Source organism: Stigmatopora nigra, chromosome 16 (assembly GCF_051989575.1).
Source record: "Stigmatopora nigra isolate UIUO_SnigA chromosome 16, RoL_Snig_1.1, whole genome shotgun sequence".
Lineage (NCBI taxonomy): Eukaryota > Metazoa > Chordata > Actinopteri > Syngnathiformes > Syngnathidae > Stigmatopora > Stigmatopora nigra.
The window spans coordinates 320,083-346,662 of NC_135523.1; the positions used below are offsets into that span (position 1 = coordinate 320,083).

The 26,580-nt window shown below is 52.3% G+C and overlaps 1 protein-coding gene across 1 annotated transcript in view; it reads left to right on the forward strand.

Moving 5' to 3' along the window:
• gli3 (GLI family zinc finger 3) overlaps positions 1–26,580 on the forward strand; it is a 50,520-nt gene that overhangs the window by 11,636 nt on the left and 12,304 nt on the right. The window contains exons 4-6 of the mRNA XM_077735944.1: positions 11,546–11,773; positions 19,504–19,609; positions 26,323–26,534. Coding sequence (XP_077592070.1) covers positions 11,546–11,773; positions 19,504–19,609; positions 26,323–26,534 — 546 coding nt within the window. The remainder of the gene's footprint in view (positions 1–11,545; positions 11,774–19,503; positions 19,610–26,322; positions 26,535–26,580) is intronic.

Consider the following 26,580-nt stretch of genomic DNA (forward strand, 5'->3'; position numbering starts at 1 on the left):
GATTTGACCTATCCGTATGCAGTTGGGCAGTTGGCCTTCTCGTCATAAGTTGGTAGGCTTGATTTATTCTTTTTTTTTTGTCTTTTTTTGGCGTCCGAGAAAGACTGGCGGCGAGTTAATGGCTCATCACATTTAAGTGCAGATGTCTGTGAGCCTGCGCAGCCGCTTGTTTTTGTAACCGCGCGATGATATCATTCCGGAGCAACTCCCAAAAGCTGTATTTAAAGACGCGGCTGTTTGCCTTGGCCCCATTTTCCCATGCCGGCCGCTGACTCACGCCATATATAGCGAGCGGATCCTTGTTTACGTAGCAGCGGCGCCTTTACGTTGCGCCTCGGCGAAGACGCCACAAAAAGCGCCGCCGCTTTGGGTCATCCATAGTAAATACATAGTGGACACTTTGTCCCTCCACATGGTTCCAACACCGGCACCCAAAAGTGATTGCCAGATGGCCGCCGTCATTTGGGCAATCAAGATGGCGGTGACCTCACCGTTCTTAAAAAGATTCTCCGATGGAGTTTGGAGTTGAGGTCCCGTATTTTAGAAAGTGTACGCACGGCAAGATCCATTTCCCCCAATGTTTTATTGATACATCTTTGACACGTCTTGATTTTCCTTCTTTTGACTCGAGCCTGAAATGGCGTTAAGATTCTCCCGGAGCAGCCTGACTTGACGGCCGTGTTTCCGCTTTCTACTCTCTTCGCCTAAAATAGCCTTTCAAGTTTTTCTCTGAAATTCTCCTGAAGTAGCCTTAAATGAACTTTGGTGTAAATCCACTCCTAATGTGACCCTATATCACTCCCCAAGAAGAAGCCAAGATCCATCTAACCGACTCTTTTTTTAATCCCTATTCTTGACAAAAAGTTCTTGAGGATTCTCTGACTGAATGGTGTTAACTTGCTCCTTTTTGCGGTCCTGCGATGCATGAAAATCCGCCCCCCCACCCCCCGGTGTAGCACGTGTAAGCGCACACCGACGTTGAAGGACACGCGCCAAGAAATTCCGGATCTCCTGACGGGGCCCAACCAGATACGGATCCAGGCCCGGAATTGACTCATGGGGGAAGTTGAAGAATGAGTGGGGCAGTTTTTGGCATTGTATGGGGGGGGGGGGGGGCGCTTCTAATTACGGCGCATTCCCCCGCGCCAGAAGCCGTGAGCTCTTATCAGGTGTAACCCTAGCCTCAACTTTAACCCCCACGCCGCCTCCCCAACAAAAAGGTAATTGTCAGCAGCTGCCCGGACGCCTCGGTGGCGGCCTTCCCTCGTCGGAAGGAGCCAGAATGGGCGGAGTGGGAAAACTTCCGATCCGCCCGGGCAAAGTTTTGTCCGGGCGGCGTGGCCTTCCATACGTGATGGGCTCCTAAAAGGTGGCTTCATCCCGCGTGCCATTCATCCCGCGTGGAAGCCTCCTCCCGCCCCCCCCCCCTTCTTCTCTCCTGACAACTGAAAAGAGCCCACTGTGCCGCCACAATGGCGTGATTGGAGAAGGGGGTCCGGGAATGGCCAAAGTACCCCCCCCCCCCCCCCCCCCAACCCAGGCCCCCAGCCCCCTCGCACCCTCGTCATTCAGTGGGCAGGTGGACCGCAAAGTGACGCGATTCTTTTGTGGGCTTTTGAAGAAGGAAAAAAAAAACCCGTAGGAGACACTTTCCATCGGCCGGGATGCTTTTTTTCGAGGAGCCAGTATTTAGGGGAAAATGCCAAACGCGTGTTGAAAGATCATCCGTGGCCGAGAAGGACTTGAAAAGTTGTGTAATGGCTGCCCCCCCCCCCCTCCTCCCCCTCCCCTCCCCACACTTTTTCTTCAACGCTTGAACGCTCGGCCTGAGCACAACAAAGGAGACGGACAGGAAATTCCAGCAGCAAATGGAAGCCTTTCAAGAGGAAGAGGGAAGAAAATGTGACGGGCGACGAGGGTCGAGGGGGCCGCCGTCATCGCCGTCGTCGCCGTCGTCGGCGTCATCTTCGCCATCGCCGCCGCATTTTAGGCGGCCATTTAAATGATGGCCGCTAGCCGGCGGTTGTCATCTGACAGAAATAAAGTTCCCCTTAACAGCAAAAGGGGGGGAAAGTCATTTCCAGATACGCTGTCCCCGCCCGCCATCTTTGTGGCGCCCAGATAAGGTTTCATTTCACAAACGGATAGGAGACATTTTCACTTACGGGCCGCCATTCTGGGACACCTGTGATAACAGCCGGCCCAGGCCTAATTGAAAATAGCTTTCAAAATGGATTTCCACTTTTCCCTCCCTCCCTCGTCTCCCCCCGCCTTCCTTCCTTCTTTCCTTCCGTCCACGGCCCATTTTATAACCCCCTTGGAATGAAGCTCCGGGAGCCCGCCGCCATCCCTCAGCTCGGCGTCAGCGGCGTGACAGCTGCGCGATCCGTCTTGTTAATGAAATCATTGATCACTTGATGGGACTCATAATCAACTGTTTCAGCCAAAGGATGAGAAATCTGCTCTTTTGTGTTGCTCAACACCAAAAAAAGGAAAGGAAAAAGTACACATGCCGCCGTTGTTCAGAACCACTCCGAGGGGGATTCCTTCCATCTGTATTTGCGCCCCCTTGGCCTGGCTCCGGCTTTGGGCTCCGCAAGACTAATGAGAGGGGACCGATGCGGGGGGGGGGATAAGGGACCTCCGGGGAGTAGCGCCTGGCCCGGGGGGTCAAACAGCACAATGCGGGAGGCGTTTCGGGGACGACGCCAAGAGCCCTCCCGGCCAACGGGCCTATTTGCGCCCAATAAACGTGGCGCGGGTAATACATTGAAGGAGGAAGGTAAAGCCCTCGGAATCCGCCGCAATTATCGGCCGTCCACCCGCCGACACAAAAACAGTGGGCGTGCTCGGCCGTGGACGCCGAGCCGCCGCTCTCATTTCACGGAACTCTGGACTCGAGGCAATTTCCTGCAGCAGCGGGGAGACGGGCTTTGGCCCGCCCGGGCCCGGGGAGGCGACGGATTAGCCCGGCCTCGAGAACACCAGCCGGCCCCGCCGAGCCACCGGCCGGCCGGGCGGGCGGGCGGGGCTCGTCTGGCGGACTTGAAGAGAAAGCCCTCCCCCTGCGGCGCCCCCAGTGATTTTGGAGCACAGCAGATAGATGAACACTAATATTTCTTCTGTCTACTCCCTATATACAGTTGTTGTTGTTGTTGTTGTTTTTCTGGTTTGTTTGGAGTGGAACAGAAGCAACTTCAATTCCAAACTCTTTTTAATTGGCCGCTTCCTCATTGGGTGGCTAAAAAACCCAGCCGGCTTGAACGCAGCGTAAGAGTTCCGACAGATCATTTATTTGCCCTCCTATTATTTGTCATGAGAAATGGCCGCTCACCGAGGGTCACAGACCAGTCTCCCCCCCACCCACCTCCTGGAAAAAAAAGCAAACGGGCCCGTCCCCAAGGCTATGAGGTAACGAGCCCAGAGTCGGGGTTAGCCCGACTACGTCTCCCCACGCCCCTCCGCCCGTGCCAGGTCTCATTCCTTTGAGAGCGTGGGGGGGGGTGGTGGGGGGGGGGGGGGGGCGTCCGTAAGACCCACAGAGTGAGGAAACAGTACTTGATTATGCCTGTACTTTTCCCCCCATTTGTTGTCAGGCATCGATGGCCTTCGGTGCCCTTTGGTGGCCTCCCCCCCGCCGCTAGGAACAAAAGCGGGAGCGTCCCGGGCCTGCCAGGAGGATTTATTACGCGGCGTTCCTTCCCCTGCCCGCCGCGGGGCCCCGGCCGGCCGGCTAAAGCGGCCAAAACAAAGTTGGCGCGCCCACGGACGGACTTTCGACGGAAAAGGGCTTTTTTGGCGCGCCGCATCTGGTGTTGATCATCAGAAAATGTGCGATGACAAAAAGCTTTCCCAGTTGGGGCTCTTAAACGCTTCCCCGACACACATGGTCATGGTGCGGTCAGAACGTATAATTAGTTAAAGGTTGCAGTCTGCTGGACGTTAGCGCGCCCAAGGCTAAATAGGCCAGTGACGCCCGCCCGTTTGGACTTTTGGTAAAAGGGAGGCCACCGATTGGTTTCCCAAGGTCACGATTGGTGCGCGATACTCGGCAAGCGTGCCCGGGCCACTTCATCTGGATGGGCGGCGTGGGGATCGTCCGGCGAGGCTCGCTCTTCCTCCGACAGAAGCTCGATTCTCGGCCCCTGACAAACTTGATCAAGTTGAGCTTTCCAGTTGGCGGGAGCCAGAAAGAGAGAGAGAGAGAGAGAGGCCCCTCCTCGTCCCCCCTTTCCTTAATCTACCTCCCCCCCGACCCCATCCGCCTTGGATTCTCACCCTTCTCCCCGCCGCCCAGATTTGTCTCCCCCTCTGGAAAGAGGAGCTGGGATCAAAGGGCAAAAAGCACGGCGGCGTCGAGTCCCGCCGATTGATTGGAAGCAGACGCGGCCGGCTTCTCTGCGCCGCCGTCGCCGTTCTGCCGGAGAGCGGCGGCGATTGGCAGAGAAGTGTCTTCCTGGACGGGGAAAAGAAGAAGAACGAGAAAGCAGAGTGAGGGGGCCGTCGGCTGATAAGAAGCATTTGTGGGCCGGGATCCGGGGAGGGAGGGAGGGAGGACGGGAGAGAGGGAGGGGAGGGTTACGGTGTAATCCCCTGGCCCCGCTCTGAGAGGAATTGATTTTCCCAGGCGGAGGGCACGCTTGGAATTGAACTCAGATGCGCTGCGCTCAAACAAATGTGCAACACCATTTAGGCCAGCCTTTCGGATGTGGAGCAATTGCATAGCTTTCCGTCAACGCTTCCTCCCCCCGGCCTCCCCCGGCCTCCCCCCGGCCTCCCCTCCGGCCTCCCCCGGCCTCCCCTCCGGCGGCCCGCAGATGGGCGCCAAACCTATTTTTCACACTGACTTCTTTCTCATTGAAAACTTTTTCAGGCAAAACGCGAGGCTTCTTTCAACGGGCCATAACTCGAGTTCCCCACCCGTCTTGGGTCCAACCTCACCTGGAGTCGGGAGGCCCGGGCGGTGTCCGTAGGGGGCGGAGTCGACCCCGACGGCTCCATTACGGCTCATGTCAGACTCCGAGGAGGCGGGGCCGGGGGGGCGTAATTGCACTTAGTTGGAGTGAGGCCAAAAGTTTGAAGGCCACTCTCTCTCTCTCTCTCTCTCTCTTGGTATCCACAAAGGAGTATCTGATGACTTCTTTAAAAGCTTCTTATCTGTCCACACTTGTTGCGCTCCACAGACGCTCAAAGCCGTACGTGGCCTCCCCGTCGGGGTCGTGACGGACACTTTGCCGAACTCACCACTTCATCTGGGAGTGGTGCCGTCAGAAGCTCCTGGCACTGTGTCTGGCCGTCTCTCTCTGTGTGCTTTCTTTGTCTCTGGGCTTTGGCTCTGGGACAACTCTGCGTGGGTCGCCTGCGAAAAATCCCCCACGCCAGGGAGGGCTCTTCTGGTGGTGTGGGGGGGAAAAAAAGAACGGGGAAGTGGAGGATATCGAGGAGGAGGAGAGAAAGCTCGGAGTGACTAGAGCGGAGATTAGACGGAAGGGAGGGGGACGTTGGGGAGGGGGACTGCGCCTCACTTAAAGCCTAAAGTAGTCTCCATTCCAATAAGGCGGGCAGATATGCGGCTCAAGATGTATTTATGTGGGATTAACGCTGAAGTAATGTCCAGATTAAGGAGAAGGAAAAAAAAAGAAGCGCAAGGCATCACCGCAACAGGACAGGTCATTAAAGACGGGCGACGGCCATGTGGGCCAAGGCCAAGGACACGCCGCCACCAGACCACTTACAGGAAATCTGACTTTTTGTGTCCAAGCCCAACCGCCTTATTTCACCCCCCCCAAATGGGGTTTGCCTCAGGTTTAGTCTCCACGGCGACCAGGTCCGTTGGCCGTGGAGCCGAGCCCAGCCGACCGAGGTCAAGTCGGGGTCGTGTTGGAAGATAAACAATGCTGGAGCACTTCATGAAAGAATCTGCTAGTGTTGGTTGAAGGCCACAAGTCCATCAGTCTTGCGCACTTCCACATGACTTTCTGCTCAATTGACATCTCCTACTTTTTCCTTTTTATGACTTTATTATCAAAATGAATATCATGTATACGTTTCAGAGTGCGTCATGAGTCACTGCCTAACGGCGCCAGCTTGTTAAAAGTGTTATTCTTACGCCACCTGGTTTGCGGTCTGGAATGGCCATTGTCATTCTCGCCGGTAAAAAAAAACGAGAAAAGTGAGCTTGACGGCTTAGACGGGCTGAGTGTTGCCAGCTGCCGCATGAAAGCTCCGACTGTGCCGTTCATTTGGGCCGAATTTGTCACGCCGCCGCCGCCGCGCCGGTAATCAAGACGCCGGGGTCCTCGCCCCGTCACCGACGTCTAATTAGCTCCCGCCACCTCGGGCACGTCGGGCCGCCGCCGTAACCCGCGAGCGGGTTATTCGGTGACCTTTCCGAAGTGGGCCGAAGGAGCTGAAGGGGCCGCCGCCACGTCCCACTTCCGAGACCGCGGCCGACCAGCGGCAGTCATTGATAAAGTGCTTAGCGCTAGGAAAATTAATGAATCTTGGCTTGACTCTGGGAAAGGAAATGTGTGTGTGTGTGAGAGGGGGGGGGGACTGTTGGGCAAAGGGGGAGGGGCGTAATCCCGTTCCAGATAAATGGCTTTCATTCCTTAGCTATCAAATGTCAAAAGCGAAATTAGCCCACTAGCCTTTGGTTCGGAGGTGACGTGCTTGGCAGGTATCAAGTCCCATTCACGTCCGTTAGATCCGTTTTCTTACTATTGGACGCTATTCCGATTGCATGTTTTGAATTTTGAAAGGTTTGGCTTAGTTTAGGGTCGTCCTTTATTCAGTCTGTACTTCTACTTTTGGCTAAAAAGTAGTAGTTCATTCAAAAAGAAGGGCCTACTATTGGCTAACATTGTGTTCTTTTGCATAGTCTTTGTGTTTTTAAGCCTCCTATTTCCTATAAGTAGAATGAGGATTCAAAGCGTTTGTCACCACCACCACCAAAAGATGGTCCAACGTTGAACAGTGGCCTTTTTTTTACATTTTTTTGTTGTATATTTTGGCCCGCCTTGTTATTCTTTCCTCCTCGGTCTCGGCCGGTCGCAAACTCTTGGCTCGCCGCTTCTTTGCTTTGGCCCGGCTGCTGGTTTCTCTTGGCGAGGACGTCCTAATCGGCGTGCCGCAGACGGGCCCGGCTCCAACGCTTTCGCTCCAGCGCGTGTCACCGGCGGGATTCCGACGCTCCCTCGAACCAAAGCGTCATTCGGTTCCCTCCATCCCGAACAGAGCATCCGTGGGAAGGCGGGAAAGTCGGCGGCGGCGCTTCTCCCAAATCCCGGCCGGCTCGGTTGAGTGACGTGTGTTCGCAATCAGCAGCCATTATTACAAAGGACAGTTTGAAGTCGCTAACGGTTGACGCGCCCATTTGCCGGCGTGCAAAGCCCATTGGCCGCCAGAGCTAAATGGGATTTTCCACTTTGAAGGAAGGCGCCGCCATCAAATGCATCTCTCCGTGTTTGATTCCGCTAAGAATGCGGGCCGAGGTGTTCTTTGAGCCAAAGTCTTGAAAGCCGCCTCACAATGCGCCGCTGATGACGCGCCGCCGGGGGTTTTCGGGACGCCGACCGGGCGAGCGAGCGAGGGGGGGGAGGCCGGCGTGGGCGGGGGGACCGCGGGGGGGCCGCGGGAGGGGGGGGCCGCGGGAGGGGCCGGCCCGGCCTCCCGCCGCCAGCCTGATTCCAGCCGTCGGCCCGTGGACTCCTGGAATTTGCCGGAAACGGCCATTTTGGGGCCATTTTGCAGGAGGGAACTTTAGCCAATCCATTTTGAGGGGGAGGCATACCGTATTTCCCGGACTATAAGGCGGTAGTTGGGCAGGCCTGCCATTTCTATTCAAATGTTACTTAAATATGTTTTTTTGACTGCCAAGAGTTTGTCATGGTGTATTTTCCGGCTGTAGTTCTCTCCAATTTTATCTGTGGTTCCCTATTTTACCAAGACTTAAACATGTGTATGCGCTGGCTTATCTGATGCATGCCAGACTTGGCAGATGTCTTTTTTTTTCTCTTCAGTGGCGCATTTTTGGATGGCGTCATCAGACTTTTAGGTATCGACGTACATATTTGGAAGCCACTTTGCCTCGTCGTTGTGTGGTTGGCCCTAGCTTTCCATGCTAATGGTTAGCCACTGTGGCTATCCGTCACGTACCTATAGTAAGCCTAAGCCGCTTGGAGAGGTTCTCTTATTAAACTCCCGCCAGCTTCTGGAATGTTCTCTCTGCCCAAAACTCCCCTTCCTCCCTGCCTTCATCCCTCCTCTTCCTCCCTCCCTCCCTCTTCTTCCTCCTCATTGTTAATTGGGGGGAGTCTCGAGTGTTTCCCGGGAGTCGATTTGCAAGAGAAAGAGGGGGAGATTATTGCGCAGGAGGAGAGGAGCTTTGAAGAAGAAGAAGAAGAAGCAGCGCCGGCGCTCCAGCCAAAAGCTGTTTGTGCCATTGACAAGCGCGTCTTTCAGGCGCGGAAGGTGGAGCCCGGCACCCCGCGCGCGGGCGCCCCCCACACACACACACAGCCCGTGCACCCACCCCGCGCACTCCATGCCCGCCGCTGCATCTCTCTGAGCTTTGGCTGGCTCAGAGGTACAACAACACCTCTTCTGATGTGAGGGCTTCACAAAAGACAGCGGTGATGGGGGGGTGGGGTGGGGGGTTTGAGGTAAAGGCTTGGAGGAGGATGCTGTGTGTGTGTGTGTGAAAGCAACGGGCCTTTGTGCGCCCCTGAAACGCGCCCGTCCGGGACCGCCAGGCTGACAAGAGTTGAGGCCGGAGGGCAAATGGGAGATGCTTGAGAGTGAAAGGCGGATTAGCATGAGGGAGGGAGGGAGGGGGGAGGAGGGAGGGATTGGGAGGAAGGAGAGAAGAAGGAGGAAGGAGCCCAAAACCACCCCAACCTAACCTAACACTCTTTGTTTTTTAACCTCTGCCTTTCAAGGAGGGAAACGTCCCTTTTGAGCTTTTCTCCAAATGGCCCCACCCCGCCACAACGTCAACATGGCCACTCATTTAAGCTACCTGAAGTGACAAGAAATGACTGGCGGCTCATTTAGGACAGGTCAAGCCATAAGTCAAGCGCAAATAAGAAGAAACTTAACACCAGTCACAAGGAGAACAGCAGGTTCATTTGAGAGGAATTCATTCTAAACTAGTAAGTCCAAAAGGAACAACTTTACAAAAGTCAGTCTGTCCTAGTTAAGGAATAATGAGGCTTCCTTTTAGCAGTCACTCATTGGCCAATCATCAGCATTGACCGAAGATCCCAAGGTGCCGGAGCGCCATTTTGAAACGTCTCCATCCTTCCCCCCCAGTATAGTGTGTTTTCGCACTGGCAAAGCACTTGAAGATCCCCAGCGGCCGAGCCCGGACAAGAAGGGTGAGAACGCCACGCCACGGCGTCCCCTTTCTAGTGACGGGGCGCTGTGATCCGGTGCGGCGGCAACGTTCTGGCACAATTACCTTCTTTTCCAATCCTTCCGTGACACGGCAGGAGGAACGAAAGAAAGAAGGAAGGGAGGCGGACTTTGAACAGTTGAAAGGCGCCGGAGCGCTTTCAAGCTCAAACGCGCCAGCAGGAAAGGCCTCTGAAATTTGTTCAGCACTCCCCATCCACCATTAGCTTGTTTCTTCCTCTGGCCCGCGGCCATTTAAGCGCTTTTTTCAAAAGATGTTAAGAAATTCAATCACCGCAGAGAAAGCGAGAGAGAGAGCGAGAGAGAGCGCCAGAGAGTTGGAGAGTTGAAGTATTTTATTTTTCGGAGATGTGTTTTCTTTCTTCCGGTCCACAGAGGCCCGGCTCGACGGTCTTTGTGCTGGTCTGAATCCGACCGACCGACTGGACGCTCCGTCAAAGAAGAGAGAAAAATGAGGAAGAGAAAAGTTGTGGTCAAACTTTAAGATGGATTAATGAAGCCCCCCGAAGCAAGGCCTTAGCAACAAAAATGGAGTCATTTAAGGAGCCGTTCCTGACGACTTAAGGAGTCGGCTCTACAGTTGCTTCAGCAGGAAACTAGAAGATTACAAGATAAAAACTCCAGGCTACTTAAGATAACTCTTAAGGGAGAACCTAGAAGAATTGAAGAGAAATTAAGTTAAGGAAGAATCTACTTAAGGAGGAATGGACGTTAACTTCAAGTGTTGATTCCTGTTTTTGACTTCAATTTTTTTGTAACCTTATTTTAGCCTCAGATGTCCACGTCAGGCCCAAAATGGAGGCACGTTCCACTCATATTTTTGACTAAAGCGGCCCGGACTTTTTTGGCGGAAGGCAAAAAATCCGAAATCCCTTTATGTTAATATTGCGCTTTGCGAAAGGCAGACCTATTAATCCAGCTTTAGAGCGTATAAATGGCATTATTCCCTTAATAAGATCACGGGCTGCGGCGTATGGGATTAAATGCTTCTATCATAACTGACGCTGTCATTTCCTGCGGATGAGGGCGGGCGAGCGGGCGAGTGGCTTCTCCAAGCCTGTCAGTTCCGCGTTAAAGGGATCCCAAAAAGAAAATGGAAACCGTGGGACGCCGCTTCATCAGATGCCATTGGGCTTGGCGGCGAGAACGCCAAAGAGAGCGAATATGAGCGAGAGAGAGAAAAACCACTTGACTCCCGGTCAAAATGGATTCAACGTCTATCTGCCGCTTTTCAAGTCATACCCAATTAAAAACTACTTTTTTAAACAGATTTTCCAAGGACTGCCCCCCCCCCCCCCCCCCCATCATTGACCAAAAGTACCCTAAAAAAGGAAAAGTGATTGGTTGCTATTGACAATTGTCCGTGTCCAACTCCACATTGATTAGCCCCTCCCTCCCATTGGATTGAGTTTGACACCCATTTTTCCAGATGAAAAGCCCCTAAGCCCCTCCCTTCCTGCTATCAAATGGACATTTTGCCTGATGAAAGCTAACACAACAAGCCAAGTAGGCCAAATAGCGACAAAGCCAAGGCTTCGAGCCAACCCCTTGACAGACAACCCCCCCCTTTACGTAGACGTCAGTGCAAAGGTCAAATCCCGTGTCAAAGGTCGCGCCTTTGCGGGCCGAGCTCAGCCCTTGAACTCAACTGGCCGTTTATCCCTTCTTGAGCCGGCGTGCCAGGAAGCGCTCCCCCCGGAGATCCCCCCCCCCCGTTCCTCCGGCGGCGGAGATTTACTTTGAGGGAGGGTGGGGGCGGGGCATCCCTACGTTTAATGGGCGGCTCGGAATGCGCCCGGGAAGCCTCACTGGCTCACTGTGGGAATTGACTGAGAGAAAAAAAAGGGAGAAAAAAGTGCAATGAATTGAAGAGCCCAGCGGTGGGAAATCCCACAACTTTGAAATGCGCAAAGCGTCGGCGCTCCCACGTCTTGCAACGTCGGATTGAAATGTTGACCCAAAAAAAAACAAAAAATGGGAATGTGTGTTAAAGCTAGGAAAATGTTGAATAGGAAGGAATTGATGCCAGTGGGACACATTTGTTGTTGTTGTTTGCATCCATTCATTCATTGACCAATTTGTGTTCAAGTCCCGTCTCCGAAACTAACCAAGCCCACGTTTGTCTTCACAGAGGACGAAAACCCGGGTCGGCCGTACCAGCGCGAACGCCGCAACGCCCTGAGCTCGGATCGTGGCGGCGTCAGCGAAGAGCCTTCCACCTCCAGCGAGGAGCGGCCCTCGCCGCTCAAGAAGGAGCTGCACCACGGCTCGCTGCCCCACCTGGTGGACCACGCGCTACCCTACCGTGGGACCCTCTTTGCCATGGACCCCCGCAACGGCTACCTGGATCCGCACTACGGTAAGGGCCCGCCTGGTGCCAACCCTTTTGTTCCTAGTTTGGGCCGCCATCCCTTTTTGTCTTTTTTTAAAGATAAAGTCATGTGAGAAAGGCTTTTGTGATGAAACATGGCCCTCCCCCAAAAATGCAACTTAGACTTTAAGACCCACTTCAGCCCCCCCCCCCCCTCCCTCTTCATTGCGTATTCTTTGGGCCGCCGCGACTCGTACTCAGGTGCGACTTATAGTCCGAAAAAGAGGATAATTCCCTCATTAGGACGGCGCTGGCTTTGGTCTCGCGGCACTTCAAACGGCCTAAAGTCAAAGCCGGGCCCCCCCCACCCCCGCTCCGACACCCTCGCCTCGCCCCCGAGACCCGACGAGCGGGAATAATCCTCATGTGAGACGGGGGAGATCATTTAACGCTAACGTGGATGATTGGCTGAGAAATGAGGAATGCTTGCTCATTGGTCTCGCTCTGCTTTCCTTTCGATGGCGTCCACCGGTTCCGCTTTAAAACCACTTCAGTGCTGTGCCAGAGTGTATTTATTTCAGTAGGTTGTGTGAGAACATTTTGTAAGTGATGGTTTCAGTGTTGAGTGAGAGGGAATTCATTGTAGGAGAGCATTTTGAGTCATTTCTAGAGGTCCTTTATTTCATCCTATGTTTTCCATAGTGTGGTGAGAGCATTCCAGTATTGCTCGCGAGCGTGGGTGTGTCCGTTGCGTACGTTTCTTAGCCCGCATGTGAGTGTTGGGAGGCGTGTTACAGCGAGTTAAGTTGTTTCTCAGAATGTGACATGTTGTGCACACGACAATCACTTGGCTACTTTTTTTACATTCAATCAGACTCAGATTGGGCCGCATTAATGAATGTGTCGCCGAGCTCTGTTTAGTCGAGGGCGGCGAAAAACCACCAGGTTGTCGACCTTCGGCACCGGTGGCCCCCACGTCCTCACCTCGGTCAGCAAAGCCGCCACTTCTCATTTCAGCCGGCGCTCCGTTCTCCGGCCGAGGTGACCGAGCGTGTCGGGAAGGAGGAGGCGGCGGGGGAGGAGGAAGTGGTGGGGGAGGGCCGGCCTGGCCCGGCGCTAGAAAGCCAAGGTCAAACGGGTTCATTTCAAACGCTCCAGAAATGATGTTCTACTTCTCCACGCCATAAGTCAAAGGAAGCATAAAAAAAGGGAGGAATTCCACATGCCCCAAAAGTCATTCCTAACTTCTTTTTTTGACTTTTAGGCAAAGTTGTGCCTGGCAAATGCGTGCTCCATCTAATGTTATTTTCATTAGCTTGGAGGTCAAAACCTCACAATAAGTTTTTCAATTTTTTTTACGCGCTAGCTAACCTCCACAAACAAACCGGCGTTGACTTTTGGTCGCTTTTACTTTTCTCCGGCTTCCATTGTCAGCGTGCGCGCTCCAATGGCGGCGGCGTCTTAGCCGCCTTTCTGGCCGGGATAAGACGTCGCTAATACTTTTGGCGTGGGGGATATAAGGATTGCCAACGTGGATTAATGAGGGATGTTAATTGTCTTTAAAGTGTCAATGTCTTTAATGTGTTGACGTCAGGCCACCATTATCCGCTCAACCACACTCTTTTTTTGTTTGTTTTTCAAAGTGCGTGGCACTTTGTTAAAAGCCCTTCTTTGGGAGGGAAAATCTTTCCGCTTTCAGAATGAATGAAGAGTTTTTTTTTGATGACCGTCTTGTGATTTTGTCAAATCCTGGTTTGCTTCCAGGGGCTCCGTCAGGGACCAGATTGGGGCTCTCAATAGAAAAAAATGGAGCTAAACATGCTAATCCTTGGCCAACACAGCTTTTCAACCCTGATGGAGGTAGTCCAGTTTTAAAGACTTGTTTCTAGACTTTTGTTTTTTTGCAGTCCTGGTTTAAATATAAGATTGTCCAAGTGCAGATCTGTCATACTTTGGCTCCTCCGGTTCTAGCTTGATGGCAGTTTTATACTGGTTAAAGTTTCATATTCAGTGCTTTTCTGGGTAATTCCAGCTCTGTTTCATTGCACTCACCAAATTATACAGTTGCTGAATTGTAATCATCTTAAGTTTATTTTAATTTGGAGTGGTAAACTTCATAGGGTTCAAGAGTAGTTGACTTTTATTGCAGTTTTACTCAAGTTTGCAGTGTGGCACGTACAAATCTTACTGTTTTTTCTACTGTCGCTATTAAATGCTGGCTCTAGGTCACTTTTTTCTGCACTTCAGGGTTGATTTTGTTAAGGACTTGAGTTTTGTTACGTTGCAGTTCACGGGCACTCGAGCGAGAGTCGCGTTGGAGTCTTTTGACCGAGTCGGCTAATACCCGGCTCGCCTTGCGATCCGCCAAAGGGAGGCCAGGTCTCCGGCGGGGTCGGCCGGCCGGCAAAACTGCTGAGCGTCCACCCGCCGGGCCGCCCGGCCGACCCGCCGCTCCGTCTGCCCATCGAAATGCGGCGGACCGAGTAAGCCGGCTGTCACCGCCGCCGAACGTGATCTGCACGACAACGTCCCGGCAACGGCCCGGCAACGGGCCGGCCGACCGACAAGTAATTACAGCGTTGCCAGACGTTTCCATTTATCTTCAAGCGTCTGTGTGTGTATGTTTTGGGCGGAGGGGGGTCGGAGAGCTGCCTTAGGGGGGTGGGGCTAGTGAGTGACCCTCGGACGACTTGACAAGAAAAGACTTTGCGGAAAGCCAGAGGTGACGAAAACCCCACATGGGCTCAATTCCACCTTGAATCAGGTCAGGTTCTGCTTACTTGGATGGATTTTCCTGCCGTTCAACTTGGCTTTTACGGACACATTTCAACCCACTTTTTCTTTGGAGTTGAATTGCAGTTCAAGTTGGAGTTTTGTTGTCCATACATTTGTTAGTCTGTCATTTTGAAGTGCAGTAGTTTTGTTGTATTTTTTTAAAAGGGCTTTCCCTTGATTGTCTTTCCAGAGGACGTTTTTTTGTGCAATTTTTGGCCAGGCTCGTGCTCAACTTGTTTTTTTTTACGTCCAGTCTAGTTCCCTATTTGACGTCCAAGTCGACGGCGGGCCGCCGCTTAAGTTCTCTGATGCCGTCGACGTTTACCACGGGGGTTTTCAAACGGCGGCGAGCTTGACGGGAAGCATCTGGCGCGGCCTTCAAAGACGCGTTCGGGGTAAACGTTTGTCTTTGCGACGCCTGAAATATTCAGCGCGGTGGCGCCTGGCGCGCTCCCTCGACGTTAACCAGTAGAAGAAGAAGAAGAAGAAGCCTGAGGCGTTCTTGGGGCAAAGCAAAGGGACGCCTTTCATCAGGCCGGAATAACGCAGGGGGTCCCGGTGGTCCGGCACACCAGGGATAATCACACCATCCACTCTTCGCGGCTTATTAGAGGCGTCTCTGGCGTTGCCCTGATCCGGCACGCCGGCACGCCGTCTTCTCTTTGTTGCGCCTGGTGACTTGAAAGAAGGGGGCGGGGCCCACGTCTCCACGTCTCAAAGTCACGGGACGGCGTCCGGAGAAACAAACGCGCCTCTCGTTAACAATGAGCAGATTAAACGGGAACTCAAGAAGTCAAGACGTTGAGAATAAGAAGAGCGGAGCGTCGTCCTATCAGCTGGCCAACATCTGCCCAAAGCTTTTATTTCCTTTCTTCTCCCAAACACTGGTGGGTTTAAAAGCAAGATTTGCAGCGTCTCCGCCACAATAAGACGTCGATTAAGGCTCGCTTATGAGCCGGATAATCGCGCTCGCGCTAGAGTAGACTGACTCGCTCTTGTTGTCGTTTAGTTTGTATTGTGTGGGAGAGAAGTTAAGTTTACTCGGCGGGGCACAACTTGAGCTACTTTGCTCTTCTAATGAGAGGCCAAAACATGATGAACATGCTGAACATGCTGTTCTTAGCACAATAAAGGAGGCTAAAGTAGTAATCTAGTCCAGTCATTTTTTTCACAATTTAAATGAAGTGAATCCGCTCCAGAAAGGCCCAAAAAAGAATGTGAAAATGGGTCAATATTTGAAAATACATTTGTGGAAATCAGCCAAGTCAACTCTTCTAGAAGTGGTCAACAGGTGCCCCTTCTGAATCTATTTTATGATAATTTCAACATGTATTGCTTGTTCTGGCTTGCTGATGATCAGTTCAATCACTGTCTCCGCCAAAAACGCCGTTTTGACTCCAGCAACTTCCCTTACATCAGGCTAGCAGGACTTGGACTTGGTCAGGTGCCCCAGGAAGAACCCGCTCCTCCCCACGTAGCGCCATCCGGCCCTTTGGATGCCTTTACACGACAATTAAATCCGTGAGTGGAGACGTCAATGGAAGAAGAAGAAGAGCGCCAGTCATTCAGTCAGTCAGTCAGTGAGGCTCGGTGGGCCAAGGGGGAAAAAGAGAGCCTAAAATAAAGAGAGACATAAAAGAAAGGGAGGTCAGGCTCATCACAAGCTTTTTAGCGTTGCCTTGAAAGATGCTTGAGACAGGTGGCGGCTCCGCACAATCTCCCAGCACACAACCAAAGCCAGAAGCCAAACCACAGCCAGAGCGCCATCCTCTCAGGAGGAGATAAGGGATTCCTCGCCATTCGCCTCCCGACCGTCTTTGCCCTTCTCCCTTTGATGTGCCAGGCGCCGCGGGGGCCGTGGAGGGCCGTGGAGGGCCGCCGGGGCCGCCGGGGCGGACCTCTGGGAGAGCCACCGGCCCCGAGCGGCCCCGCCAACTTTTCAGGTCTCATTAAAGCACTCTGCCGGTACTTAATCCCAGCTCCACTTTTTTTTCCCCCCGATTTGTCTCTCCGTGAGCGGGTGTGTCGGGAAGCCCATAGCGCCACCCGCGTGACAAACGGGCCCAAATGGAGCGTGACCGTCATGTCTCTCCCCCCCCCCCCCCCCCCCCGCCTGATATTTTGCCGCTTTTTTTCATCCCCTCGGTCGCACTTTAGCGTCTTTGCGGATTATTTTGCGCTGGTAAACGGATTACAACTTTGTCCTTGTTTTGGAAAACAAGTGATTAACTATTGTTTAAGTCCACTTTTACCTTCATTTTAAGGGCAGGGAGTTGGATTTATTTCATTATATTAATGAAAATATTGATATGACTCATTTCCATCTTTAGTCCTTTGTGTTTATTTGATGTCTCTGTAGGAACACAGTCTTAATTGTAATGTCGTTTAATTCAAGCTAGCTGGTCTAGTTTAGTCACTTTTGGTCAACTTTGCTTGTTGTTGTTGTTGCCTTTCACCAGGAAACATTTGGCCCGCTCTTTATTTGGAAAACATTCCAGCGCATGTTTACGCTTATCTGGCACATGGGCGCGATAAAGGCACTTTGATGAGGGGAACAGAGTCTTAGTAGACAAAACAGCGCCACCCTTCATTCCTGGCAATCGCTGGCCACGTAAAATTCCTCCGCGGGCCGGAAATCAAATATAGTCGACTCTAGGTTTAAAATCAACTGGCCTGGTGTCGGAGAGAGAACTGGATCGGACAGAGATAAAGGCCCAGGGAGGGGAGCCGGAGCCAAGCTGCAAAACTGGGAGGAAGCGGGGGAGGAGGCTTTTTTGGGGCGGGGGGAAGAGAGATCGGCACGTTGCGCTTTGAGCGCTCAGAGCGCTCTGAGCGCTTTGTCGGACTGACTCCCCCTCCTCCCGGCTTATCCCGATCTGGAGAAATGCAGCAAATGCCGGAGATAGATTGGCGCTCCGTAGAGGCCCCGGCCAAATAACCCCGGCTCCCTCATCCGAGCCGACGGGGGGGCGGCAAAGGGGTGGGAAAGGGGTGGGGAGCCAATGCCAGATCAGCTCTTTCTCAAAGGCGGGCGGCCATACTCCGTTTATTGGTTGCTAATTAGTCTATTAGGCCTCAAACCGTACAGGTAATTCAATCATTCGGTGCTGGAGATGTGGGGGGTTTTGGGCTGGGGGGGCCTTATCGTTTCATTTTCCGTACTGTGAATTCTGACTTTGAAGACACAGATTATTTATCATTATTTGGGGACCTCACTTTTGGCTTTCCCTTCCCTAGTCTTTAGTTTTTGGACAGGTCTTGGCCGTAGTTGTTCAGTTTTTAGGGAACTTTTCATTTCACCAGAATTTTTGTCAAGTTATCTGCGCTTCTGGTCACTTTTCTCAGATTTTACTCCAATTCTGTTTGTAGTTGTGCTATTTTTGTAGTTCCAGTGAACTTGTGATGTACTTTCATTTTTTGGGGGGGTTGGAAAAGACATTGAAATGACTTTTTTTTTGGTTCTTTGTTATCTGTTGAAATCCCTGAGCCAAGTGAGATATGTCCACGCCGTCCATAATAATGGAACAAAATAGAAAAATGATTTTTTTTTCTTCTTGCGCTTGATCCTCTTCTTTTGACGGCGTCAGAGTGTCCGCCGATAAAGGCCCAGGCAATTAGCGTGCGTCCGCCGATAAAGGCCCAGGCAATTAGCGTGCCCGTTTTAATTGAGTGGGACTCGTATTCGCACATTCTGGAGCCAGCAAATTAATGAACCTCGTCAAAGTTTGCCTCTAATTGCCTTTTATTAAGACCCGCTTGTAATTGTGTCTTAATGACGTGCAAAAAAAAAGAAAAGAAAAGAAAAGAACAAACAGGGTTTGTGCGCAAAAGTGACATCAGGGTCGTTATGAGGGAAAACTTGGACCATGATGAAAAGTCTCCATCAAAACACCACTTTCAGCTCCCGGCATACATAATAGGAACCGCCCTGCCCCCGAGAGCGCCCCCTGGGTTTGCGTGAACAACCTGAAATGCCTCCCCCTCCTCTTCACTAACCGGGAGAGCGCTCGTAATTTGGCGGTGGCGTCCCCCACAGGAAGTGGTGGAGATGGATCGCAGGACAGATTGTGACCCCCCCCCCCCAAAAGAAAAAAATAGCGCTCAAGTGTGTGTACATTCTCCCCGGTGACATGCCGCCGTTTGCCTGGCTAATGTGGAAGCGGAAAAAGGGGGGGGGGGCGTCTGTTTAGACAGCTTAAGTAAACTTACCAGTTGAAATCAAATCAACCGCAAAGGAACAAAGGCATCATGGGTAATGTAGTTGGTCAAAAGGGGGATTTGATGGGGGATTGCTGTTGGGATTCCCACTTAAGATTTGGGGATCAAACCTTTCCAGGTTTTAACTTGGGGTTGCCAGATAAAGTCAGCTTTCTGGCTTGAGATTTTAATCAAGGAATCCGTGGGAATGTTTTTTTTTTTTAATCACGACCAGGGATTCAAGTCGGATTGTCAAGATAGCGGCTTGTCAGGTTTCCGGATTTTATTGTGGTTTTGGAGAATGGACCAGTTCCTCGTTACCAACCTTGTCAAGAGATTTAACCTTGTTTCTAGTGAGGACTCCATTTTGGCTCAACGGGAAGCTTTCAACTGGCGCTCCGACCGTTGCTTTTTAAGGCCGCTCGCAAGAGAGGCGTCCCAATACTTTTGTCCCCCCCGGCCGGGTTTACAAAGGCTCGTTTGTGGAGCCGTGGTGGGCCACCTGTCGCCCCGCCGGCCGCCAGATGTTTCCGCTCGGCCAGCAGAATCAAGTTTACGTCTAAGAAAAACAAGCCAAGGTACGCACGCGGGGGCGACGGGGTCTGGCGTGGGAGCGACACGTGCGCCGGGGGAGCGTGTTTGTTCAAGTCCAGGCGCCAAGTTTCACGGAAAAGCGCCACGCCCATTCGTTCAGAAACCATATTATTTTTATGGATACTTGGATTGGAATTCGTATTTCATTTGAATGCAGTCTGAAAAGTTTGTTTTGCCTCCATTAACATTGTTGTTGTTGTTGTTGTTTTTAGGCGCCCCACAATTGTTCCCGGCTTTTCACCCTCCGGTGCCCATCGACGACAGACACGCGCAAGGTCGCTACATCTACGAGCCGTCCCCGGTGCCGCCTCTCCACGTGTAAGTCGCATTTCTGCTTTCTAAAATTTTTCCAACAAACTTGCGTTAAAGTAGCAAAAAAATATTTAAATGCGCTGAAAAGGAATGTGTTTATATCATGTCTTTTTCACATAACTACAACCTCAAAAACCTAACAGCCAAATGTGATTTATAGTCCGGAAAATGCGCTCTATATTTTAAGTGAACAAATTGAAGCTTCCCGCTTGAAATGGATGGGACGTCTCGCGGCGTTAATGGCGCCCAATGAGTTAAAGCAGTCCCCTGTAAGGATAAATGAAAACCTCCCATCTTTCCTCCACTGCCCCGACCCCCCCCCCCCCCCCTCCTTGACACGTGGTCATTTGTATTCCCCGTGTCGGCACGCCTGGCGTTTGTTGGGACGCGGAGGAGGAAGCGATGGGTGCGCGCCGCCGCGACAAATTGGACGGGGCAGCTACTTGGGCCGCATTATGTTTGATATTCTTCATCATTATCAGTGCCCCCCCCCCCTCCCATCCCCCGTCTACTTCAACGCCGTCATATCTCCCCCCGACCGGCGCGGCGCTAAGCGTAATGAATTTTTGATGCGCCCGCCGCTGGCCCCCCCAACCCCCGCCCTCCCGTCACACCTCTGGCGGGGAGCTGATTGATGCCCCGTGTCCAGGCAAACAAAATGGCAAATATAATTTAGCATTTAGCTTATGCGCAGATAATGGGGGCAACACGCGCCGGCAAACACGGCCGCTGCCGCCGCCGCCACCGCCGCCGCCGCCGCCACCGCCGCCGACAAATGGGCCGGCTTGTTATCCGTCAGGCGGAGAAGGATGGCGCCGGCCAATCGAATTAAGGAGACGAGCGCTTCCGTCCGGTTATCTGCCGGCCGACCGCTGCGCCACCTTCAAGGCGTCCAAAAAAAAATACAACAACTTTTGCATTTAGGTTCCGCTAGTCAGTTTCTCTAGCGATGCACCTAGTTTTGGACGGAGGGACGCTATCCCAAGATGGTCTCCTATAAATCAAGCGCCAGTCGTCCCATAGTTGGATGGCCCTGGTGTAATATTTGTAAAGAGGCTTGATTAGGATATATTGCCAGTTGATGAGTTGTTTATGAGACAACGGATCCCCCGCCAATATTTGTTACGGCGACGGGTCGATACGCTCTCGCTTTCAACAAGTCCCCCCCCCCTCCCCCCCGCGGTCATTAGCGCGGCTAGAACGGCGGCTAAGTAGACGGGCGCCACGATTGCGCTACTTTCCCATGCAGCCCCTCATTACGGGCCGTAATTACGGCGGTCTCGGACCCCGCGGCGCTTCCATCAATCCAGCTCGGCCGTCCCCGGGGCTTCCCCCCTCGCCTTCCCTCGCCTTCCCTCGCCTTCCTTCCCGCCAAAAGGCGGCACGGCGGTTTGGGCGAACGGCGTCCCGTCCGATTAGCGCGACGGCTCTAATTGAAACATGTTTATTTATGGCCGGCGCTCCGGACGGGCGGCGTTATGAGGCGGGAGGCGGAATTGAATTAAAAGCTCATAAATGAAATATGCTGCGTATTAGGCGCCTGACACTCATTTGCCTTCAAATGAGCAACTGTCCTTTGTTTTTGCAGCCCCCCCCCCCCCCTAAAGACTTTTTTTGCGCCACCAATCTGGCGACAGAGCGCAATTACAGCAGCGGCTAATCGTTTACTTTATCAAGTTTTATATTAAAGTCGCTCGGGGGCTACTTCACCCAATCAAGGCGATGGGGCTTTGCTCTCTACTCCTGTGCTTTGTACAGAATAAGACCAAAAAAAAGTGACTTAAATCCCGTTTTGAGGCCGAAGAATCGCCGCAAACTTTGACGATGGAGCGCCGTCACCTCCTTGTTGAAAGTTAAGAGAGGCCACCCCTCGCGGGGGTCCCCGCGAGCCCCCGCCGGCACTTTTGTGGCGGAGGCCGGGGCCCTCCTTTTACGACGCCACCCCGGAAAAGACGGGCCGAGCGGGAGCGCCGTCGCCTGGCGACCGCCGGCCACAATGCCGGCTATTTGCGCAGTCAACGAGCGCATCAGAGCCGGTCGGCGGGGGTGCCGGGTGTTGGGGGGGGGGGTCCCGCCCGATGCCCAGAGTCTTGTTGAGTGGACCGCAAACACAAAGCTTCTTATTGATTGAGCTGCCTTTTGACCCACTGTGGATTTAGGAGATAATTACTTGCAATGAGTCAATGAAAGTGTGTGTGTGTGTGGGGGGGGGGGGGGGGGGGGGGGGTGTCTCAAAGCGAAAGCGGAAGGGGGGGGGCTCCTACAGCTGTACTTTTCAATTATTGATGGCAAAATCATTGGGCAAGCAACGTTCCAGCGCATCGTTGCGTTCACCCAGCGTCCATTGTTAAAAAGTGCAAAAGCAAACAAATGCAAGACTTTTTCCGCAGGCACTTTTCACAACAGAACGCTTTCCAGAAATGACCAAAAAAGTTATTTTCTGCCCGTCTGGACGGAGCGGCCTTGCAATTTTTTTGGACTTGGACACTGTTTGTTCAGCTGCGCCGTAGCCCTCCAAAGCAGCAAAAAAGGTCTAATCTTGTTATTTTATTCATTTTTGTGGCGTCATTGACTGTTGGGCCGCTATAATTCAAGCGCAATGCAAATATTCCACCTTGCCGAAAAGGGGGGAATTTTGCATTCCGACGCCTCATCTAGGCGGGCCAAGTAGTAGCAGCACCCCCCCCCCCCCCCACGCCCCCTCCAACTTTGACGCCTATCGTCCTTTTTTTTTTTTTCTTCAAGGATGCTCGCCTTGTTTTGTTATTTACATAAACTGTTGTCAGGGCGCCCAATCTGCGCTCGGAGGAGCGGCGGCGCCTGGCATAAAGAGCGCATCCTTATCTCGCCGAGCACCCCCCCCCCCCCCCCCCTCGGTACGGATGGGTGCGCTCGCACTCTCGTTTGTAAGGAAGGACGAGCGCGAGCGGCGGAAGACAATAGCGAGACAAAAGGCGCTCGGCTACTTTTTGTCGCACAGAGAAAAAAAAAAAGTCTTTTTTGCTTGTTGGGGTTCAATTCAGTGCCGAGTGCCATTGTGCGCCTTTTTCTTTTGTACCCCACCGTCAATTGCATCGGAGAAAAGTGCAATTTTTGCCGGAAAAAGTTTGCCCGAGAAGAAAAAATACCAAGTTTTGACAAATATTCCTGACTTTTCTTGTATTTTGTCCTAATAGCACCATCAAATTCATCGCTGCCGCCGACCCTCCCATTCAAAAAGGATTGTCGTAGCTAATGTATTTTTTAATAACTTTTTTGAACCACAATTCCTATTTCAAATTGGACTTTGACTTTTCTAAAAGCTACAGAGAAAAATAAAAGTTTGAACGCCCCCGGCCTACAATACCACAGTTTACGGCTGGCCGTCTTTAGGTGGCGCTGTTGCGTCCGCCGCTTGGGTAGGGGGGTGTCCGTGAAGGACTGTCTGTTAGGGACAGGCTCTCTCTCTCCATGATTAATGGTGTTTATTGTTGACGGAAAGGCTCCCTTTATTTATCTGCATTGCAGGCCGGCCGATACTATCGCTCACTTGAATGAAAAATATTCAGTCATAGCAATTTTGCAGTATAATTGAGTAGAGTCACTTGCCTTGGCCACGGCGCGCCTAAAGTAACCCCCCACCCCCCGCCCCCCCCTTTCCTTCCCCGGTCCTCGGCGACCGGCTCTGGGAGCTTCTATCTGGCAGCCTTATCGTCGCCGCGGTAATTTTTCGCGCCGCGTTTGTTTGATATGGAGAGGCCGGCTTGAGCCGCATTTGACATAAAGCCTCTTCAATTTTCAGTAAGGGGGGGGGGGGGGGGAGCAGCGGAGAAGGGGGGGGGGGCTCTTGGAGAAAGTTGGGCGCTGTGAAAATGCAGGATTTAGAGAGAAAGGAGATAAATATATGGGGCAGATTGGAGCTGCTCTATTAGATGCGCTACTTTTTTTTCTCCTCCTTTTTGGAGCAACATTTCAGGACCTTAAATGGAGTTGAACGAGATTTTTGGGGGGGTGGAAAAAGGGGGCAGTGCCAAGGGAAGGGGGTTGCAGGTTCTGCCTTTCAATGTTGGAGGGGTCACGTGTGCCATTTTAATGAGTCGACCAATATATGACAGTACACAAAAAAGTGTTGCCATTTTTTATTCTCAATGGAACATTTTTTACAGTGTTTGCTTTTTCATTACAAATAATTCGGACTAGTGCTAAAACAAAGAAAAACGACGCCCAATATTTCTACGTATTTAACCCTAAACGACCCATCCATTTGACGATCGGTCGCCACTTGTCACCGAGCGATGTTTTTACAACAATGTCACTATTGCGGCTATTAGGAGCCACATTTATTATTGTATTCCTAATCTGTAAATGCTGGCAATGACATCAAGTAAAGTGTCATTAATAAAAGGAGGCTCAGGGGGGCAACATTTTTTCCCGTGTTTGCGGCACATTAGCGGATTAGCTTCCCCCCCCCCCCCGTCATTTATCCCCAGCAATTGACGTTTGAGGTCTCCATTTACGGCACAACGGAGGTGCGCGGCTGAGGCCCGCTGATAACGGAAAGACCCCCCCCCCCCCCACCCCAATCCCCCCGGAAAAAACCTCCATTGCCTTTCTCGTACGAAACGAATGACAAGAAAAATCGAAATGAAATGTCTTTTTTTCTGAACTGTGTCAACAGTGAGCGCCGCTAAAGAAACACTCTCTAGCGGCGGCCATTGTTTTTGAGAATAACAGGAAGGAAATGGCCCACAATCATCAGGAAATCAACTGAAAGTGAAACAGAAAGTGACGGAAAGTCACTCCAATTCAACGGGAAATGACATGAAGTGAAAGTCCGGATAATTAAGAAAATGTCATGATGGAATCTGCCCAGAATGAACAGAAAGTGACCCACAAATGACCGGAAATGAAGCGAATGCGCCCAAAATGATGTTTTTTTTTTCCCCCCCTCCAGTTTGACGGCAGCTCTCCATGTTTTTATCGGTGTGAATTCGGGCCGCTTTCACAGCAGCCAAAATGGATTTGCGGCGCGTTAAGATGGCCGTCTTATCAGATGGGACGTCCGTTTTGCGCTGATAGCCGCAAAAGCACCACGACCGTTCAATTCAAATGTTTTTGGGGTACGACGTTTTCTATGCCATGTTGGCAAAATAACTTAGTAGAGTTTATACTACTTCAAATATAGCCCCCCTGCGTTTAGCAACGTCGCCCCCGCGCTGTCGACCCCGGCCCGATGATGAAATATCAAGCGGCGCCGCTTGACGTTTTATTAGTCCAACAAGATGGATGAAAATAAGGCGGCTTCTGGCTTCGGCTTCCTTGTCCATCCTTCCCCTTTCACGCTAGCTAGCTAGCTAGCTAGCAAGTGTGTATTAAGAAGCGTGATGGATTTCACGGCGCAAAAGGCAACACGTCTCGTACCTATATTTGCTTCATGTAAGGGAAAGAAAAGCGCCTAATTCCTTTGACGTTACCGCAGGGGGAAATTTGCCTTTCATGTTGCCTCACTTTTCTTCTTATCTGGCCAGACAAAAATGAGCCTTGATTGCGCCGTGGAAAGAGAAAAGAAGAAAAAAAAAAGCTACGGCGGGTGGACCTTTTTCTCCGTCCGTGCTTTCCCAGCCTGAGTGACCCCAGAAATAACCTCAAATCAACAGGGAGTGACCTGAAACGGCCCCCCATCAACAGCAAGTGACTGGGAAATGATCTCAAATCAAAAGCAAAGGTTTCACCCCGCCACGTCCAAATACGCACCCGACTTGAGTCAAAAGTCGGAAAGTAGCCAGCCGTACCCGACGGGAAGCCACCCATGAACCCCAAGCGACCTCAGATAGACGAGAAACGAGAGCGTGCGGCCCAGAAAAGACCAGCCTTTGACCCAAAATGGCCGCCACCGACAAGGATAGACTTTTCAAGCAGAAGCACTGTCATCCCCGACTAGGAAAGAGTTGGTAACGCAGACGTGGAATCCATTTCCTTCCCCGCGGCTCAAAGTGGCGTCTTTTACGACCTGCCGTGTAAGCGCCGCGGGATGTTGTTTTTAGAAAAAAAAAAACGCCAATGTCTGGCGCTTCAATTTCTGTCATTTTTTACAGTGTGCTTTTTTAGGTCCAGAATTCAATGCGATCTAAAAGATAACCATCCGGATCAATGTATCTTTCCCCAAAGAAAGTAACATCTCCGAGCGCCATTCCCTATTTGTCCTTCCACCTGACCTAACGGCCTTGAAGGCACGGGCCCCTCGGGCTAATTAAAGAAAAGCGCCGTTAGCCGGCTAGCCGGCGGTGGCGGCGGCGGCGTTGTCATTCCTGAGCTCTTTCATTAGCCGCACTCGGCGTTGGGACGCCGGCTCGTAATTGGACCGTTGCGCCCGGCCTCCTTCCCGGGTCAAGGCGGAGCAAAGTCTGGGGCCGGCCGGACCCGGGGCCCTCGGGGTCTCCGGCGGGAGGGGGGGGCTAATTCGCCGTAATCTGTGGGCCGGTTAATGCGCGGCCGATATGTGGATTTGTGGCAAATCCTCGGGGAAAGGCCGTCATTAGGAAGTTTCCGTCCCCTCCTAGCCAATTACGGTGGGGCGGGGGGAAGAACTTTTGCCCGCTTTTATTCGCCACTTCAAAAAGAGGAAGGACAGAAAAAAATGACATTGAAAAATGGCCCGGCCACGACCGGAAACTTTTATTATTTAATAATCCATTTGAAGTGAAAGATGTCTCCATCATTTTGGATTTTTGTCTCCACAGGCCTCCGTCGCTGGCGGGCAGCCCGGCCTTCTCGGACATCTCCCTGATTCGCATCTCGCCGCAACGTAACCCGTCGGCGGGGGCCGAGTCGCCCTTCCACCCGTCGCACCCGTACATCAACCCCTACGTGGACTACCTGCGCTCCCTGCAGCCTCTGGCCAGCCCTTCCCTCTCCGTGCTGTCGGCCGGCAGAGGCCTGAGCCCCGCCGACGGTGAGCGCCACCTTTCTTTGAAAAATGAATGAATGCTTTTATCGTC